Source organism: Epinephelus lanceolatus, chromosome 10 (assembly GCF_041903045.1).
Source record: "Epinephelus lanceolatus isolate andai-2023 chromosome 10, ASM4190304v1, whole genome shotgun sequence".
NCBI lineage: Eukaryota > Metazoa > Chordata > Actinopteri > Perciformes > Serranidae > Epinephelus > Epinephelus lanceolatus.
In genome coordinates, this window is record NC_135743.1 from 13,442,973 (window position 1) to 13,463,218 (window position 20,246).

At 42.4% G+C, this 20,246-nt stretch overlaps 1 protein-coding gene across 2 annotated transcripts; it reads left to right on the forward strand.

The window, feature by feature from the left end:
• On the forward strand, positions 1–16,900 carry snx27b (sorting nexin 27b). 2 transcript variants are annotated; one of them, XM_033641530.2, is made up of 13 exons: positions 1–447; positions 6,592–6,823; positions 6,953–7,145; positions 7,355–7,419; positions 7,509–7,613; positions 7,720–7,798; positions 10,460–10,623; positions 10,713–10,802; positions 11,913–12,062; positions 12,162–12,290; positions 13,801–13,860; positions 13,947–14,009; positions 14,125–16,900. In XM_033641530.2, exons 1-13 carry the CDS (start codon positions 116–118, stop codon positions 14,167–14,169), a joined length of 1,707 nt encoding a protein of 568 aa, XP_033497421.1. In that variant the 5' UTR covers positions 1–115; the 3' UTR covers positions 14,170–16,900. The 2 variants fall into 2 exon arrangements, with proteins under 2 accessions (XP_033497421.1, XP_033497420.1); XM_033641529.2 differs by having other exon boundaries at positions 13,947–13,995.
• Positions 16,901–20,246: the final 3,346 nt, after the last annotated feature.

Sequence of the window (20,246 nt, forward strand, 5' to 3'; positions counted from 1 at the left end):
CGGTGATCTGGGTCAGTTAGCTAGCCGAGCTGATTAGCCTGCTACTACAAGCTAATGTTTGTAGGATATTTATTGTTCGCTTAATTGGAGTGGATGATACAAATAGTGTAGAAACATGGCGGACGTCGAGGGACAAGGGATTTGTTCATCGGTCCCTCCGTTACCTCACCCTTCTTCCCGTAACGGCTCCGGTAGCGGTAACGTTACACCGGGCACCGGCGGCAGCTGCCAGACGGCAACCACCGTTACTTCAGGCCCACGGCTAGTCCGAATAGTGAAGTCTGACTCGGGCTATGGTTTCAATGTCCGGGGACAAGTTAGTGAAGGCGGGCAACTACGGAGCATTAACGGGGAACTGTACGCTCCACTGCAGCATGTCAGTGCTGTCCTACCGGGAGGTGCCGCCGACAGAGCCGGTATTTCGAAGGGGGACAGGATTCTGGAGGTGTAAGTGGCTGACGTTACTGTTTTAGCTTAACCCAAAGCATATTATGAGCAACGGTGACGTATAAATGACTCTTTAATCACAGCATGATTGTCAGTGAAAAACAAAGCAAGCAGGACCTGTGAGCATCTTTCACTGCCTCTTTACTGGGACCAGTGTCGGCCACCAAAAAGCCTGCGTGAGCGTGCACTATCATACTGGTCTTGCGGGGCAGAGTAGCCGCTCACCCTAATGAAAGGAGTGTCTGTGTGTGTGTCAGAGAGAACAGACCCAGGGATCATTAGGAATTCCCGTCACACTGGAACCTATTCCACTCATCCACAGCATGCCAAATATTCTCAAGACACCCCTTGTACACAGTCATATCACTGGAGCCAGATGCAGTGTGCAATATGTCTGCATGACACTCTCCATCTTTTGCTCACATCTTTGCTTTGCTTACATTAATCATGAAGGTTAAACAAGGCAAATCATTATGAGCAGCATGACTGCATCTGGTCAGTGAACCACACATGGCTTTGATGTTACTGTCAGTGATCCCTGATGTGTGTGTGCTGCATTCAGGATAGAGGTGGCCGTCCTCACTGGCACGTTAGTATGCATGGAGATTGCTTGCTGATGTTAGGCTCTGTTGCTATGGAGAGGAACACGCAGCACACAGCTCAGCATCACTGGCGCTTCAATGTGTCTGTTTGTGGGGAATAAGGTGATGCAGAAAGGGAGGGATGCCTTCAGTTCAACTCTGATTGGCTTCGCTCACCAAAATTCAGCGTCTCATTGGCTGGCTTTTGCACACTGCTTCGTTAATGGATGGCCTGCAGTAACCTAGCAGTTTGTTGACCCCATTATTTCTGCGTGCTTCTGTGCAAGCATGTGGATGTATGTATGTGCTTTGTTGTATAATGTATACAAAGGACAGCCAGCTAGCCCTTTTATTTGAACCCTGTATCAGTTATTCTGGTCAAATCGTCCTTTGGTTACTGGCTTTCTTAATTGTGATGAATGTTTGTGTCCAGCTGACTCAGTGTAGGGTTCACCCAATAATGCTTTACTAGCCTCATTTGGGACTGTCTCATCTCCTTTGTCTTCCATCCAGTAGATAAGACAGACCCACATAGGTCTTTGCACATGTAGTGGAAGATTTTGCTTTGGTGCATGGAGCCTTTCCTGTCAAGGTGCAGTATGTACACAATAACTTAAGTATGCACACTGTGGAGTGCCTGCACACTAGCTGCAGTGGTAAAGAGCCTCTGCTGTTCTCTATGCAATCAATACTTCTTTGCCCATTTACAAACAACTCCTGCTTTTGAGCATTTGATGCAAAATAATCTATCGAGTTACAGCTTTTGTTTAGCCTTCTGCTTGATAATGAAGGCTATGCATAATGTTAAAACCCTCTCTCTAGTGGGCAGCGCATGCTCTCTTCAATTAGCCTTGAGTTTTAGCATATGAATTGTTGCTTGTGAGTAAAAAATAGAAAACTCTACACATTTATTTTCTGTAACTGCATATCCTGTTAGAGGTCACAAGGGATACCTAACTAATCCCAGCTGACATTGGCCGTGAGGCAGGATACACCCTGGAGAGGCTACCAGACTATCGCAGACCTGACACATAGAGACAGACAACCATTCACACTCACATTCACACCTACGGGCAATTTAGAGTCACCTATTAACCTGCATGTCTTTGGACTGTGGGAGGAAGCTGGAGCACCTGGAGAAACCCCACGCTGACACGGGGGAGAACAGCAGCAGCAAAATAAATTAATAAAGACAGAAAAACTGAGAATATGATACACAGAAAAATGTCTCTGAAAAACTATTTATGATGCTCAGATGTGCTGATGGTGCAAGTGCAAAGGCCACTACACCCAGTGCTTATTATATAGTCATAAAGCTGCTAGAATGAAAGAGCTGCCAAAATGCTTAGTCTGGGTTTTGTGTTGTAGGAGACATTTGTTCTTTCTCCTACTGCACCTGCAGGATGATTTTAATTGTGTCTCCTCTATTGTGCTTTGTTTATCTCTACATAAATATGTCAGCTTTAGTATGAGCGCCCCAGTTCAGACGGCCTTCCTTGACTCGCTTGGATGTTCATGTGAAGTTAGCTCTTGACATTGAGTTATTTGTATCAGAGAGCTTTAGACATGTGTCACCCTGTCACCGTAAGCCATGACATAATGGCTGACATAACAGATCAGCTGTTTGTCACAAGCTCTATCTATATATGTCTGTATTGGATTTACAGCATTTTTGCATCACTGTGATAGGGTGCTTTGTTTTGAGTATGTTTGTTAAGATTACAGGTCCGATTTCCTCCCTTTCCTCTTTTTTACCTTCCCATTCCCCTATGCATTGTTCACCTTGTCACTGCTTAATCCACTGTTGACCCAGGGAGGAAGTAGACAGACATGATACTTCTGACACACAGGGTTTTTGCCAGCTGATTTCACCAATGACAAGAATGTGATCCCTCACTGACTAAGCTATCGAAGAATGTTGGCAGGTGTTGGTCATTGTTGTGTAAATTAGAGCTGCAACGATTAGTCCAGTGGTTTTCAAACTTCTTGTGTCCAAGGCACACAAACAGGTAAGCCAAAATCTGAAGGCACACCTGTATTTACATCTGTGCACAATAGCTTCTGTAATGTGTGATATCTCCCTTATCACGACGTAAGACAACAAAATAAGACAGGTAGCTTTCGTGATAGTCGTCTTCACTGGTGCTTTGTTGCAGTACAATAAAGCGATCTATTGTCCCACCGCACACGGCTTTCTCCTTTTAAATATTATCATCCCTCACACTGGCTGCCAATCAGGGCTTTTGATGTGCTGCACACTAGTAATTCTAATGCGCAAACAGTGACAAATAGGTCCCCTGTGAAGGTTTTTTAAATTAAATTAAATTACATTACATTTTTAGGTAGAGTTTGCCTCTTTATTAGGAAATGAGTGTGCACAACATACTCATACAGTCAGTTAAATATTAGTTCATAACTTTTTGTAAAGGGCACAGTTGAATATTGCCGTAATAATGTGTGCTTATTACAGAAATTTACAGCACACCTACGTTGGCATTGCAGCACACTATTTGGGAACCACTGGATTAGTCGATTAATAATAAGTCGATCTGAAGAAAATCTATCATCAGCTGTTTTGATAATCAGTCGTTTCAGTCATTCATCAAGCAAAATGTCGAATATTTGCTGGTTCCAGCTTCTTAAAGGGATAGTTTGCCGATTTTAAACCAGCACTGTGTCATTACAATGTGGGTAGTATGTGTTAATGAACTATGTTAAACCTCTCTACATCTTTCCAGTGCCCAAATCTCGCAGCTCATTTGCCAGCGAGAGCGAGCAGTAGTTATGGCTTCTCCACTTCTTGATCAAAAGCACATGCCACGTGCCTTTTTCTCTGTTTTCTCTGTTTCCTCTTGTGTTGCAGCACGCAAGTATTTGCATCTTTCTACTGCATAGACAGCCTAGTTTTGTGAAAAGACCATCTCACCAGCAGTGAAATGCATGCAAATGTAAGAAACTGCTGCTTTTCGTTGTCATTTATGATAGTAATTAAAGACTTTATGGGTTTTGGACTGTTGGTTGGACAAAAGAAGAAATCTGAAGACGTCACTTTGGGCTCTGGAAAATTGTGATGTGCATTTTCACATTTTTTTTGACATTTTATAGACCAAATAATTAATCACATAATCGTGAAGATAATAAGCAGATTATTTAATTATGAAAATAATCGTTAGTTGCAGTCCTAGTGTAAATGGAGACACGGGGACTTGAGAATTGAGTTTTATCTGTTGGAGAAGTTTATGATATATTTTTACAGCATATTCTGACGTCAACCTATTTTTGCAAAACTCAAAGAGGAAGCCATTGTATTAGAAAATCAGAGCCAGCTTTTACCAACAAATTAATGCCACACAAGTCGTGATTAAGATTTCCCCCAAGGTATTGACTGGGTTGCATCCAGATTATGCAAATTAATAACAAGTGACATTTGAGGCCGTTCTGGCTTCTGTCTGTTCTGTCTTTGGAAAATGTTCAAATGCCAACTTATGCATTCATGCTAATATTTGATTGTTTAAAATGATAAAGTCCATTACATAAGCACAAAACATTAAGCACAGGATAATGTAATTTACTGAGTCTCATTCTGGCATGGTTTATACAGCCTATATTTGCCAACCCGCCCATAACTTTGGAATTACTTTTAAATAGTGTCCAAAGCAAACAGCGAGGAGTGATGCTGAGAGCTTTAGAAGGGTTGCTGTGGCTGTTTTGAGTAAAGTCAACTCGCTACAGCACCGTCATCAGCGCTGTCATGCCTCTGACACATGCCTGCCAAAGGGCACACACCCAGTGTTGCTCATGCTCAGCTGTGCTAATGACATAAACCAAAGGTCTTGTTCCTAAGGGGAAGACGTGAGCCCTGAAAGGGTGATTTTGAGGACAAATCCTCTGTCACTCTGCCACCCTCGCATAAAAAGAGGCTGTTTCACTTGATTTACTTTACAACATGTCACTTTCTGCCATTTCATTCAGAATTTACGTTCTGTTTAGGGCTGTCATAATTCAATGCTTCGCCCTTTCCCCTTCAGATGAGCTTACAATGCAAAATGATGGGTTATAAGTGACTGAATACAACAGTCCTGTGTATTCAGTCAGTCCTGTGTTCACTTTGTGAAACTCGCCAGTTTTTCAGCATTGTTAAAGTGTCAGAGATGTTCTGATTCACATCTGTGGCCGTTTTTTGAAGCTGTAAATTGTAGTAATTATATTTGATTGCTTGATGTTGTCAGATGTATACTTATTTTGTGTACATAACAATTTTTTTTCTACTGCACCATTTGGTGCATTTGTCCTTCTTTAGCACTTCTGCCATGGCCTTACTCGCATTGAAAACTCTTGAATTCAGTTCGGCCTGAAATAAAACCTATTAAGGGATTTTTATGGCAGTTTAAATCCAAAGAAATTGTTAATGTTGTATTTTAAAATTGAAAGTTTCAGCAAACCACTGAAGGAAAACATTTATTTAATGTCTGGGTTTAAAAATGAGGACGTTTTCAATGTGTTGCAATATCATTGAGTGACACCTGTAGGCAGTTTGTACAATAAGATGTGCAGTCTGGTCACAGCTCTTGATTATAAAATAGATCTGGCAGGTAGAACTTGCTCTAAATATTGAAGGTTGGTGGAGTATTCATTTATTAATGTTTAAACATACTGTACTTCTCCAAGAGCAGGGAGAAAGTGAAAACCTTTCTTTGATCGTGAAGGCCTGTGTGACTCTACAGTTATCAGTGAAGTGTATGAAGTAGTGACAAAGCGACGGCTGACTCAGGGTTGAGGTTGAGGGTTGAGCAGGGTTGAATGCACATCAGTAGGTCTGCATTATATCATCACACGTCTATCATCACTGCGGTGCATTTTTATGAACTATGATAATGTGGTCAGGGGTCACAAACCTAATACAGAAACAGTTTTATCATATGAGGTTGAACAAGACTTATTTAACATATGATGTGTAGTAAATGAGTCCTGAAATGTGAGTCTTCCTTTGTGCTTTTGGCTGCTCCAGGTACCAGTACCATAACAACATAAATCGACACGCATCAAAGTCCAAGCAGCGGCTGGCTCGACTGCTGTGTTCTACACGGTGTTGCTGTTGCTCTGTGCCACTCTGTCTCGTCCATCAGTGCACTGGTAGTGTCCTCTGTCAGCACCGCAACGTTATCAGTCATGACAAAAATTTCACTGCGTGAGAAAATGGACGTCTGGTGTGAGAGCGTGTGAAATGTGTCAGTTGAGTCTCACAGTCAATGTGTGAGAGTTGACAGCCTCAGTTTTGTACACTGGTGCATGCAGAGCTGAGAATGATGTGCATAGCTCAGATGTTGCATGCACTACTGCCTATGTACGTGGTATTTCGAGCCCCTAATGTTGTGGATATGTAAATGTGTCTATACAGTTTAGTTCGGTACAAACTCAGCATCAAAATGTGCCACCGACTCATACAGTGTAATACTCATTTTTTGAGCAAGTTAGCATTTATTGCAGTACAATACAAAAAAATCTCTGTATGAATAATTGAGCTCATCAACTATCCACATCTCTTCCTCCATGTTTTCCACAGTAATGGTGTAAATGTAGAGGGAGCAACCCACAAGCAGGTGGTGGACCTGATCCGGGCTGGAGAGCGGGAGCTGGTGCTGGCCGTGCTGTCCGTCCCGCCCCAGGAGGCCGACTGCCTGGATCCCGGAGATGACATTTCAGCCCAGTCCTGCTACGACTACTCCGACAAGCAGGCCGTCCCCATCTCTGTGCCGAGCTACAAACACACTGAGCTCAACCAGGAAAAGTTTGTGGTGGGTGAATTTGGAAACATGAGTTGGCGGATATTTGTTGAAGGCTCATGTGGGAGGATTGATCTTGAACTCCCTGTCATTGCTTTAGGACACTCATTTTCATTCCTCACTGCACTCTCCCTCTTCCAGGTATATAATGTGTACATGGCAGGCAGGCAGCTGTGCTCCAAGCGTTACCGTGAGTTTGTGATCCTACACCAAAACCTGAAGAGGGAGTTTGCCAACTTTACGTTCCCCAAGCTGCCAGGGAAGTGGCCTTTTTCCCTGTCAGAGCAGCAGCTGGACGCACGACGCAGGGGCCTGGAAGAATACCTGGAGAAAGGTCAGGCACAGAGGAGGGAATATAGGGTTTCTAGAAAACTTTGGAAAGTCAGACTGTAGTAAGTAGTATAATTCTCTCTGGGGTTTGTAAAGCTAAGTTATGGGGTAAAAAAAAGTGTGGAAAGAACCAAATTAAATACTGTCCACCCCATTATGTAACCACTGTTACATCACATTAATGAATTGATATGTTTTGTCTCTCATCTGCAGTGTGCTCTGTACGGGTAATTGGAGAAAGTGACATCATGCAGGAGTTCCTGTCTGAATCAGATGAGGTAAAAAAAAAAACCTAAATGTTTGTACCGTTCTGTGGTCCTCTGCCTGTGACTCACCATACAGTTTGTCCCTCCTTCTCATGACCTAGAACTATAATGGCGTGTCAGATGTGGAGTTGAGAATAGCCATGCCCGACAAAACCACGCTCACTGTCAGAGTTCGCAAAAACTCGACTACAGACCAGGTGTACCAGGTAAACACACACACAGGCCTGAATAACTGTTTACCATTATAAGCATGACGTTATTACAGTCATCCTGCAAATGTTTTTTTCTGTCTCTCTCTCTGTCTCTTTCAAGGCTGTGGTTATGAAACTAGGGATGGACAGTGTAACAGCCAGCTACTTTGCTCTGTTTGAGGTCATCAACCACACCTTCGGTTAGTAAGAACGTGTAATTGAGGTTTTGAGTTTGTGTGTATGCTCCGTTTCTATGCCAATGCCAGATGTTTTCCATCTTTAAAACACTGATTTTTTTTTTTACTTTAGCTGTAGCTGGTATCGCCTAATGAGTGTTATGAGTCTTCAGCAGCCATCCTTTTAAAATAATCCATGATAAACACCTGAGTGCCTTTGTGCGCAAGTGTTCGTATGTGTCACTTCAACTGGTCCTTGCTTTCTCAAGGCTAGTGCGGTTCACCCGGATGTTTCAGATTTTTTAAAAAGCACCTAAATGGATCTTTATCATAAGTGGTTCCTTTCAGCTGCTGAACTCATCCTTTATGAACCGGGTGCTCTCTCTGTTACTGCAAAGGCAGAAGCAGCTGAAGGGTAGAAGTAAAAACAAGAGAGATTTTTGATGCAGGTCACATGAGTTCAGAATTTTTTCTTTCAGCCAAAAAAGTGAACTAGAAGTTAAGATTTTTTTTCCCCCTCAGTCATGTGCAGAAGCTCATCCATGATTTTATCAGTTGCAGATTAGATTATCATAAATATTTGCATTCCTTCCACTCTCCAAATTCTCTCTTATTTCCAAGTTGGAGGAAAGGCAGCAGCAAGAATTTAAGATAAATCCCCACCCTTCCTCCAGCCTTTTCACACTGGTTACATTTTACAGGGTTCTCACAGTCATGGGAAATCTGGAAGTCATTACATTAGTAAAAGTCATTAGGAGTTTTGGAAAAGTCATGGAATTTTGTTGTGTGTAATAAACCTGTCACCTTGATCTTCTTCGTTATTTTCTGGAGCTGGAGCCCACGTTCCATCTCTCCCTTAATGTATGCTTGCTAGCTGGAATTATATTTGAACAGAGTTTGAATCTGATATGTTTAAAAAAAATGCCTGGCAAGTGGGGCAAGAAAAAACAAATTAATATGGGTCCTTGAAAAGTCATGGAAAGGTTTTGAAATTTTGTCCATGAAAATGTGCGGAGACCCTGCTTTTGTTTTTCATGGTTTACTTAAGGGAAGGTTTCCTTACATTTATCTGTAATGTATAACCTGAATTATATTACTGACCATTTAATTCTTTATGCATCTAGATAAATTTGTCCTTTGCCTCTGCCAAAGTTACTAGACTTTATTCAGATCCTTTTGTTCTCACTGTAACACCTTTTTTTCTCACCTCTGCAACACCTCATGCTGTTATGTTTGATGCTTTGCTTGTCATTGCTCTGTAACTGGTCATTTTTTCAATTAATGGCAAAGCAGAATTTAAGATAAGATAAGACCGATGCTGTGTCTCAAATTGCATACTTCGTAGTTAGTTATTGTATTAGTATACTGTGTGCACTATGTACTTATTGGCGTAGTGCGTGAATTTCGACAGGGTAGTGTTGTCTCAAACCAAACACGACTGTTGTGCACTTACTGGAAATGACAACCGCAGCTGTTAGCTAGTTAGCAAACTAGAATTAGCATTCGCATTATCGTTCGCGGTACCAAATCATTACAGACAACAGTATAGTGGTGCTCAGTGCAAAAAACACATGTATAACTTACATTTGTACACAGTCCTCGGCCGCCATTTCCAGTTTGAAAAGTGGTCCCTCCCCTTCCGCCACGTAGCCAAGATGGCGACCATTGAGGGCGGGAAGTGTCCATAGTTCCACACTCAACTAATTGACCGTTTAGAGTGCACCATCCGGGTACTCATAGTGCACTGCATTTCTCCATACGTCTCAGTGTGAACGCACTTACACACTCAAAATATTCAGTGTAAGTACAGAAGTACGCGATTTGAGACACAGCATAAGAGTCTGTGGCCATGCCAGCAGCTCTGCGAGGCTGTACCGCAATGTTATGAGCTAAATGCTAACACATCTTAGTTTAGTGTAATTAGCATTAAACACAAACAGCTGAGTCTGATGGAGCCAGGCTGCTAGCATTGCTAAAAGCGCTGCTGTGGTTATGGTAATGGTAATAATTATAATACTACACATAGGTCAGAGCTGAACATTATTATTATTATATCCATCCTGCACCTGCATAGTGGAGTGTGGGGAGGAAGTAAGGCTCTTATTACATGTCCATTTTCGTGTTTTCTTCTTTTCTTTTTCCACTGCATATCATCAATATAGAGCATCAGGCAAAACGTCTAGTATCTAACATGTTTCACACCAAAGCTTAAAAGCTACAGTTGGTATTTTAATGGCATTCACAAGAATCCACAGTGGCTAGAGGAAAACAGCTTTCTAATGTAGCTCTCAATTATGTCATCCACTGCACGTTAACTGCAAACTGTCAAACTAGGCAGCGCTGATCAAATATGAATCAAGATTCTGTTACTGTATTGCCTACTTCTCACCTCAGTCACTGCTGTCAATCACTGCTCAGTTTACAAGCAGCGACTGATGTGATTGACAGAGGATCCTCGGCTCTGATTGGTTGTTTTCCTTCACATGTGGTGGCTTCTTTAAAATGCCATTGACAGCACTCCAGGGAGGCAGAGGAACACGAGGAAAGTTGCAAAACAAACAGAAAGAAATGGCAACAAACTTAAAGTAGTTTGGTTTTATGTCAAGACAAAACAAGACTTTTTGAACCACATAAAAATGTGACATCTCTCCCTCCTTCCTCCTTTTTTTCCTCTTTCATCTACAGTGCGTAAGCTTGCCCCCAACGAGTTCCCCCACAAACTGTATGTACAGAACTATACCTCAGCCATCCCGGGAACATGTCTCACCCTGCGAAAGTGGCTCTTCACTACAGAGGAGGAGATTCTGCTCAATGACAACCAGCTTGCTGTCAACTACTTCTTCCATCAGGTGTGTGTCTGTCTTTGAGGTGTGTGTTTGGATGTGTTTTTTGTGGGTTTTGTTTTAACCATGTCCCCTATTTGGTCTCATCTTTGCAGGCTGTGGATGATGTGAAGAAAGGCTTCATCAAAGCAGAGCAGAAGTCCTACCAGCTGCAGAAACTGGCGGAGCAGAAGAAGATGTCCATGGTCAGTGTCTCACATATGGACCGACAACACGCAGCTACTCTACTACTGCTCCTGAGCCACTGACACAGACTGAGACAGATAGAGTTACTCATTATAGTTCAGTATGACATATGTCATCCCCTCTCTCTCCCACTTGTCTCCCTTCACTGTGCGTGATATAACAAAGTGGAAAAGGTACAGAGTCCTCTGGGGGTGGAGGTTGTCTAACAATGAGTGTGTAGGTTTGACTGGAGAGGAAAATGCACATAGAGAAAGTGAGCAAGTTCTCCTCTGTCTGCAAATATAAATACCCTATGTTTAGAGGGATTAAACCTGCCCCAGCAGGTAAATACTCACCTTATTTTCACATCAGTTTGGCAGCAAAGAATAACTATAGTATCTGATTGTACTCTGCTTTATGGCTATAAAGCTTAGGCTGCATCCACACTAATATGTTTTTGTTTTAAAATACATAACCATTGCTACTTTCACACCTAATTTCCACACGACTGCAGCGTATTGGAACCCTGAAACTGAGACCTTTGAAAACGCTGCTTACCTTGTTTTAGTTTGAAAACTTGGGTTGTGTTTTAGTCTTAATGGGCAGAAACAGAGACTTTTGGTAACAATGACAAAGACAAACACATTTGCTCCCCGATTGGGTCTTATCTTTCACAACATGTCTAGTCAAAACATCAAAGCGAGGTTACATATACATGGTAAGATTTTATCCTTCTTGTGTGAGTGCTGCTTTCCCATTGCCACTGTAACATGTTGCCGTATTTGCTTTGTAATGACTCCCATCTCATTTCCGCTGCCTTGACCGCCTTACACTCGTGTTACGTTCAGTAATAGTCTCAAGTCCAAACAAAGAAATCTCTGGTCCTACTTCTCTGTAGAATTTTCTGTAACTTAGCAACCAACTCCAGAGCACACTATCTGCTTCCTCTTTACATTTGTTTTCAGGTGCCGCTTTAAAATGAAAGCATGTTAGTGTGGATGTGGCTCTGGATACCGTTAAACATCAGAAGCTGCATCCTGCGATCTAAACTTCAGGCAGTGTCAGAACTAAATATTGTAATGTATCATACAAATCACTGTGTTGTCTCTTTTTGCTTCTTCCCGTCTTAGTACCTAAGTTTGTTGAGGGGTTGCGAGGGCTACAATGAGATCATATTCCCACATTGCTCCTGTGACTCCCGACGTAAAGGCCACGTGATCACAGCCATCAGCATTCACCACTTCAAGCTGCATGCCTGCACTGAGGAAGGGACACTGGAGGCAAGGGCAACTCTTTGTCAAGTGTGTTAGTGTGTGTGTGTGGTAAATATATTTTTAAATGTACAGAGTGAGTGTACTGAAGCCTCAGTGTTGTTTCAGAACCAGGTGATTGCATTTGACTGGGGGGAGATGCAGAGGTGGGACACGGATGAAGAGGGCATGGCTTTCTGCTTTGAATATGCACGAGGAGAGAAGAAACCACGCTGGGTCAAGATATTTACACCCTATGTGAGTGTCTCACACACATTATTACACATGTGCTGCAGTACTCAAAGTATTTTAGTGAAAATACAACTCCTACAGTCATAAACAAATTTGGGTGGAGCCTATCCCAGCTGACATTGGGCGTGAGACAGGTCACCAGACTATCACAGGGCTGACACATAGAGACAAACAACCATTCACACTCACATTCACACCTACAGCCAATTTAGAGTCACCAATTAACCTGCATATCTTTGGACTGTGGGAGGAAGCTGGAGCACCTGGAGAAAACCCACACTGAACATGCAGACTCCGCACAGAAGGGCTCCCCCACCCTGGGTTCAAACAAGGAACCCTCTTGCTGTGAGGCTACAATGCTAACCACTGCATCAAGTGGGGCATACCTCTCCTATGTCTGTCTCATCTGTCTTGTCTACCAGGCACATCAAAAGCTCACCTCTTGTTTGTTTAATCCATACAAAAATCGAAATGTTGGCTGTTTACACTGAGCAGTTGCCAGGCAACCAGCAGAGATTCCAGGAAGTGAAAGGTTCCAGCCAACAAGCTGTGTGTCAATTCAGAGGCTGCAGCCTTCGAAGGCTGTATTTGAAGACTGATTGCATCACAGCGGCATGACCACAGCTGTCCCACTCTGAAGGCTGCTCAAATGCAGCCGAGAAATATGGCCTTCTGTCCCCGAATTTGGAGGATTGGAGTCTTTTTCGCCCAACCAATATCCAAGATTCATGGTACGCTGGTGCCTATTGTTTGTTTGTTTTTTGTTGTCATCCTTAAACGCAACATCTATTAGCTAGAAGTACACAGTTCAAACAATCTTAATTTAATACATTTAATTTACCTGACAATGATCCTCTCCTTAGTCTGGAATATAATACACGCTCGTGTTGCCACAGGTGAAGCATCTCAAGCATGTAATATGATTTTTGGCCCAATTACTTAACTAACTTGTAGCCTCCTTACATCTCTTGCCAAATGCAGCTGGTTGCTAGCTGACAAGAGCGACAGCGGGTAGGGGTGGGAACAGAAAATCAGAAAATCCTCTATAGGCCACACCATCCCATTTCAAACACCGCTCGGTTCAGCCGCTGAGGTCTTCAAAGGATGGGGTGCAGCGCCTGAATTGAGACACAGCTATAGTCTGGCAAATAACTCCCCCATAAAACTGCAAGTTTCCTTTGTACACTTTCATTTTTGTAAGGATTAAATGTATATATAAGGTGTTAATTATTATATTATAAGGTGGGTTTTTTATGATTTGATAGAGCTAGGCTTGCTGTTTTTTCTATTTCAAGTCTTTGTACTAAGCTAAACCTTTTCTTAACAAAACAAGACATGACCGCAGTATTGATCTCATTACCTGGCCCTCTTCCAGAAAGTGAATAAGCATATTTCCCAAAATATCAAATGATTCCTTAAAGGAAACATGCAAACCTTCAACATCAGTCTTACTTGTCTTTTTAAATCTGAATTCATCTTTCTCTCTTTGTATTTGTTGTGCGTGGCTGATGTTCAGTTTAACTACATGCATGAGTGCTTCGAGAGAGTCTTCTGTGAGCTGAAATGGAGGAAGGAGGTAAGGACATCTACCAACACACAAACCTGCTCTACAAGCTTTGTATCGGAGTCCTCCACTCATACCTGCAATGTGTGTTTCTACAGGTGGAAGAGGAGGCGACAGACAAGGACAATAAGAACTGCAGTAAAGATGGTATGTGTGGCAAGGTAAGGCTTTGCCTGCCTCTGTCCAGTCTGTGATTAATTGATAGCCTGGGTGAATTTCTCTGTTTCCCTTCTCTGAGTTTTTGTGTCTTCCCCCTGATTGCTGTTTCTGTTTCAGAATATTTTCCAGCTGCTGAGGCACAGAAGGGATGGGGGCACCTAGGAAGAGAGATTGTTACCTCTTAATTAGAGACCGTTATCACCAACTCAGCTCAGTTTGGCCCTCATCTATCCCCAGACCCAGCAACTCTCAGCTATTAACTACATGGTCATCATTTACAAACCATCAGCTACGACCTGAGAAGCTACCCCCCCCCCCCCCTTCCGTCAATACATGCAAATCAACAAGCACTTGCAAATGAACAAATCGAATACACAGAACCATAAAAAGCTGCAGATACATGAACCAGAACTCTTGAATCCAGCGCAACCATAATCATGCATTAAGCAGAGCTCTGTCAAAAAGAAACGAGGCCTCTACAGACTTCATGGATTCATGCAAGCCTTCTTCTTATTGGCAGGGACTTGAAGTGGAATGTGGCTTGTACATGAGGAGGTTTTGAGCCTCCTCTGAAGTTGTCCTACGGGGAAGAGAGAGCTGAAGGAAATAAGGAAGCACTGTTGGACGGACAAGGGGAAATGGAAGCTGTTAGTGCTCGCAAAAGAGGAACACAAACAACACTGATCAGTGATACTGAGGGTTAACCACAGGAAGACACCGAGCTTCTCTGTTTACAGATCAGAGCAGCAGCGTCTTCTTTGTGGTTTTTTGGCCAGTTGTTAGCGTGCTAGTGTGTTTGTGCATGTGCGTTCAGATGGGGCCCCAAAAGGCGAGGGGCCAATCAAAGCGAGCCCCTCAGAATGTAAGTCACAGCTGAATTACACCACATACGTACATTGTCATCTGTTTGCAGATCAATTTGCATTTATAGAAGAGAACTATTAACACTGTAACGAGGCAAATGAGAGAAGGGGGAGAGAAAGCGTACATTTTGTAGGATTGTTAGACTTTTTTTTTTTTTTTCAGAGACAGAGCTGTGTTGATTCGACACACGAGCAGGAACAACATTAAACTTTTGACTAATGTTGCACTTTATCCGACAGTATTAACAACCTCCGAATGTGGGAAATGTAAGCAGACAGTGGGCGTAATACTGGAACTAGCCTGTGCATAGTTTACATTCATTTTTGACTGACTGACTACAGTATGATTATGTACTGCATCATCAAATGGCTGCAGAGTGTTGCATTAAACTTTTATATATTTATAGTATTACATTAACTCTACATGCAAAGGTTTTGGGGGTTGTTGTGGAGCACTGATCAGACAGTGGAGAGCAGCATGTTTAGCGTGCATTACCCATAATAGACAGCAGGGGTCCTTCTCTTCCTGCCTGCTCTCTCGCAGGCCCTGATTACTTTGTTTCTGAAAGCTCCCGTAGGATTTATAATAGGCCTGTAATTCAAAAGGTCTTTCCACTCACAGCACTATTTATCTCTGTAGCCAGTACTTTGCTGTACTGTTGAACCACTCGAGCACTCCAGATTCAGGTTAAGTGGGAAGAGGATTTCTGAGCAAGAAAAAAAAAGGGTAGCTTGCTCACTTCATCAACATGATAGATATGAAGATAACTGTGCACGTTCACTAAAGGCTGTGTAGCAATTGATCACAGAGCTGCAGTATAATGTAATAAACAATGTCCCTCCAATGAGCCCAGTTAATGTCCTCATCCCTTGAACAATGTAATAATAATGATAATGTGATAAAGTATAACATAATTATCTGATGATGCAATAGTGACTTCAGGATGGCAGATAAATAAAGAATAAACTAATGTAATTACATGTTAAAACATGACATGCTGACATTAAATATTAATCATTTCTCGGCGCGATATTGTGATGTCACCTTATTTTTCTAGCTTTACTGCATTATCAACTCATCTAGGAGGGCGTTTTAAAACTTTATCAGAGGGTTATGATACTGCTGGTTGCCTCTAGCTTTTACAAAATGAGCCCCACTATTAGTGTTGGGTGATTATGATAATAAGAACATTTTCCAAAATCAGTATGTTCTGTCATAATATGGCTAATTTGTGCAAAATCACATGTAAGATAATCAAACTGATGCTCAAAGCAAAGCAAAGACCACCCGAAACGATCTGTGCAGAACAAAAACTCATTTTCCTAGTTTTTAATTAGGTCAGTATATGATGCAAGTGAATGCCAGTAAACCATAATATTCAATTATCGCCCAGCCCTAACTCCTATCTAGCTTGTAATGAGAATATCAACAGTGTTTTTCTACAAGCAGGCAGAGAGTCATAGATTGACATCAGCGGCTCTTGCTAAGAGTGCTTGTTATAATGATGTTGCTGTTCCACAAAAGCCGTTTTGGTTGATTAATGAGCTTCAGAAGACCTGGATGGGTGTGTAAAAGAGGTTTAATTGAATGTGCTGGGCCTTGAATTGAGAGCTTGAATGTGCAATCCTAAAAGCTGGAACACATTTCCCAAGATTCTTGTCTGTTTACTGGACCGTATCTGACGTGGTCGATTGTCTCTGATCTGCCTGCCTTCAAGTGTGCGCTCACCACCCCTCTCTCTCTCTCTCTCTCTCTTACTCTTTCTCATATCCTGACTAAAGTTAAGTGTCACTAACATTATTTATTTCAGTAAGATACTATGTTGAATTCAGCATCTCTGTTGTTAAGTTTTCACACCTGATATGGTTTGGCTTTTCGAGGAGTCACGCTAAGGAGAGGACAGAGATCGACAACCTGCAGATTCTTGACATGTTGAAATGTAAAATTTAAGACAAAGTGTTTGGTTACGTCGCTTACTGTAATAAATTGTAACATATTCTTTTAAATAAACCGATTTATTGATGCAAAATTAGTTTTGTTTATGTGTGTGTGTCTGTTGGAACGTTAGACAACGCCAGTAGGTGGGAGCTAAGAGTCAAGGTCTGCCAAAAGTGTGATTCATACCATAGAGATGATTTTACACTCTCCCGTTGTGTACCCACATCTGTTTTCTGTCTTCCCTTTTCTCCTGCAATACCACGCTCCTCTCTCTCACCAACTGCAACGTCTTTTAATGAGATCTGGGAGACAATTACCCAACAGGCAGGGAAATGGCCGTTCCATATCGACCTGCATCGAGGGCCTGCACCCGGTAATTAATAGCTATTGACTGCTGGTGGTCTGGGATGTTATCTTGGGACATCTGAATTTTGAAAAGCTAGCATCTCTGGGCCAGAAGCTTGTCCTGAGAGACATCTTGCAAAAAGCCCAATTTCAGTGTTATTTAGTTTCTTCCCACGGCTTAATAACATGAAGAGGTTGATGTTTATTGCTTTAAAGTATAAATGAGTTAAAAAATAAACCAAAACAAGTAGGTAGGAGAACTACAGTGGTCGACATAGAAATCTAAGTGTTTGGTTTGTCCATTGTGGGCTACTGTAGAACAGCCATCGGGCAACGGTGCGTTTGTTTTGTACTCGGAGGTCGGAAATTCCCAGGTTCCAGTCGGAAGTTTAAACTTGAACGCACCCTGAGATCGGATTTCCAACTTGGAGCAACCGCATCAACCCCAACTTACAAATTCAAGATGGCTGCCGGTCACATACATAGTGAGTTATCACTCTGCTAAAGTACTGTTTATAGCAATTTTATCTTATTTGTTTTACATTAGGTCAGCCATACCCATAGTACTGTTCAATTTTTATCCGTGGGTATGTTGCTACGCTGTCTGTATGTGCAAAATACCACACAGAGTGTTGTTATCAACTGCTAACAGTGGCTATGGCTAGCCCAACGGTAGAGCGGTAACGTCCATGTTTTGTTATTTTTTTCAGACTTGTCCACCGTTGTCAACTAGAATGCAAAAAACTGGCGTCATTCTCACTTCAAACTTCCGGCTGAAAAATTAAGCCAACATGGAAGTGCTAACAACTGCAGTTCCTTGAACGGCCACTTGAAGCTCAATCCCCGTAGACCCCCATGTTAAAATGGCCAAATGTTTACAGCTTGGTACAAAAAACAGTTTTGGTCTTTATAGCTAATTTCTACATTCATGACAACCATACGGGGAGTTAATTTTTCTATAATTTAACTGTGGATGTCCTGTGAAAGCTGAGAGTTATGCAGCATTAAGGGCGTGGCTGCTTTCATTGACAGGCTGCCTGCCGATAGTGTTCTCAGTGTCTCTAGCAGATCCCACCCTTGCTTCCCCACAGCTCCAGCCTCTCATCCAAATATGGTTACTTCTGCCTCCAAAAATACAAGATGGCAATGGCCAAAATGCTAAACTCAAGGCTTCAATACAGTAGCTACATCCATTATTTTATACAGTCATAGAGAACAAGATGGCGAATTCTGTGGAAGAGGACCTCCTTATGTAGAGATAAACAGCTCACAAAAACACAACAATTCTTACTTTCAAGTGGTTATAAACCAAAAATTTTATTAAATAATGGATGTAGCCACCGTGACATCACCCACTGGTTTGTGGACTCCTGTTTGAAGCCTTGATGTTGGTATTTAAAGTGTCTTTCAGACCTAGAGTTCGCTTGCTTTGGTCCGAATCAGGGACTAATTTTGTTACGAAGTTGCATAATTGCCTAGAGTTGGTTCTTGTACTCATGGCAGCATTGCGAGGTCGGAACATGAACGAACTGCACCAGAGTTCGTTTGTAACCAGATCAAGACCACCTCTTCAAGAAGGTGTTGGTCTGGTTGTTTTGGTGAGCACCCAAGTGCAATTGCTGTGTTCACACCTGCCCAAACAAACCACGTTTAGGAAGCAAATGAACTTGAGTTTGATTGAACTGAACCAAACAGGGCAGGTGTGAAAGCACCCTAAGACCTTCGCCATCTTGGAACCATAATTGACCACAATTGGACAAGAGGGTGGAGCCATGGAAGAGCGAGGGATGACTCTGACCGAGAAGTAGAGGACACTATCTGCAGACAGCTTGTCGTTCAAAGTGGCCCCACGCTTAAGCATGCAAACCTTTAAGCCTCAATAAAATGTGAACGGGTGGCGTCTATACAGTTGTCATTGTCATGTCGTTTCCGACAACAGGAGGCTTTTAACAGATGACGTCCTGATGTTAGCTTTGCTGCTGCTGTTAGCTGTCCCTGTCAGCTGCAGCCACTGATGCTTTCTAGACATCATGATTTCCCAAAACTGAATAAATACCACACATATCAACACAAAACTGCTTTGCTAGCTCAATCATGTTGTAACTAAGATATCCGCCGGAAAAAATATGTTTTTCACGGACCGGTTATTGAGTTTGTTTACATGGCGGTGGAAGCTATGAACGAGCTAACCCTCGTCTGCTGAGTTTTAAAAATGTCGTCTATTTTGTTGCTTTCTGTTGACATCACATTCCGCCTTGAGTATATCCAGTCAGCACCAAGTAATCCCCAAGCCCCAGCCAGCAGTTTTTCAGGGGCGTTCTGAGTACCTACTCCGGGGCAGGGACTTGTTTAGCCCCTGTAAAAGTTCTAGAACTCTGTCCTTCGGGGGTGGTTCCTGCAGTGGAGACACGCACCAACGGCCCCGGCCCCGTAAAATTACCCCAAAGTTCCTGCTTTGGAAACGGGCCTGTATGAGGATTGACTCACTCTTGGAGCCAAGCCTCAAGAGGCCACTTGAGGAACTGCAGTTTTTGGCACTTTTAAAGTTAACGTGAGGTTGCCACTTGTCATCATAATCTATTTTTAAAAAAAGTAATGAATACCTTATACCCTCTCTGCCACACGATGCCCCTATATCATACACACTGGACCTTTAAAGTGGGAAAAGTTGACTGAAGTGGAATAAGTGGTTAAACTAAATGCATTTTTAACTAAACGCCATAGCTCTCTGTTATTCCAGTAGTTCTATTTAACTCTTTTAAAATACAGGATGTTTTTTTTATCAACGATTACTCCCATCTTTTATATCCTCTCCCTCTCTTCTTTTTCCCTCATGAGCAAACAATACAGAACTGTCAGCACTGCACAAGCAGCAGTGTAAGTGAACCTCGTGTGTGTGTGTGAGAGAGAGAGAACATAAAGAGACAGAGAGCTTTGGGAGTACGCGTGGTTACTGCATTAGGTCTGCGGCAGGGTCCTGACTCTCACCACTTGATGCGTGAGTGGGTTTTTGTGCTTGTGCTGCTTCACGTGTCTGGACGTGGGTGCAAATTTGTGCGACAACTGCAGCTACACATTGCAGAGGCCCCTTG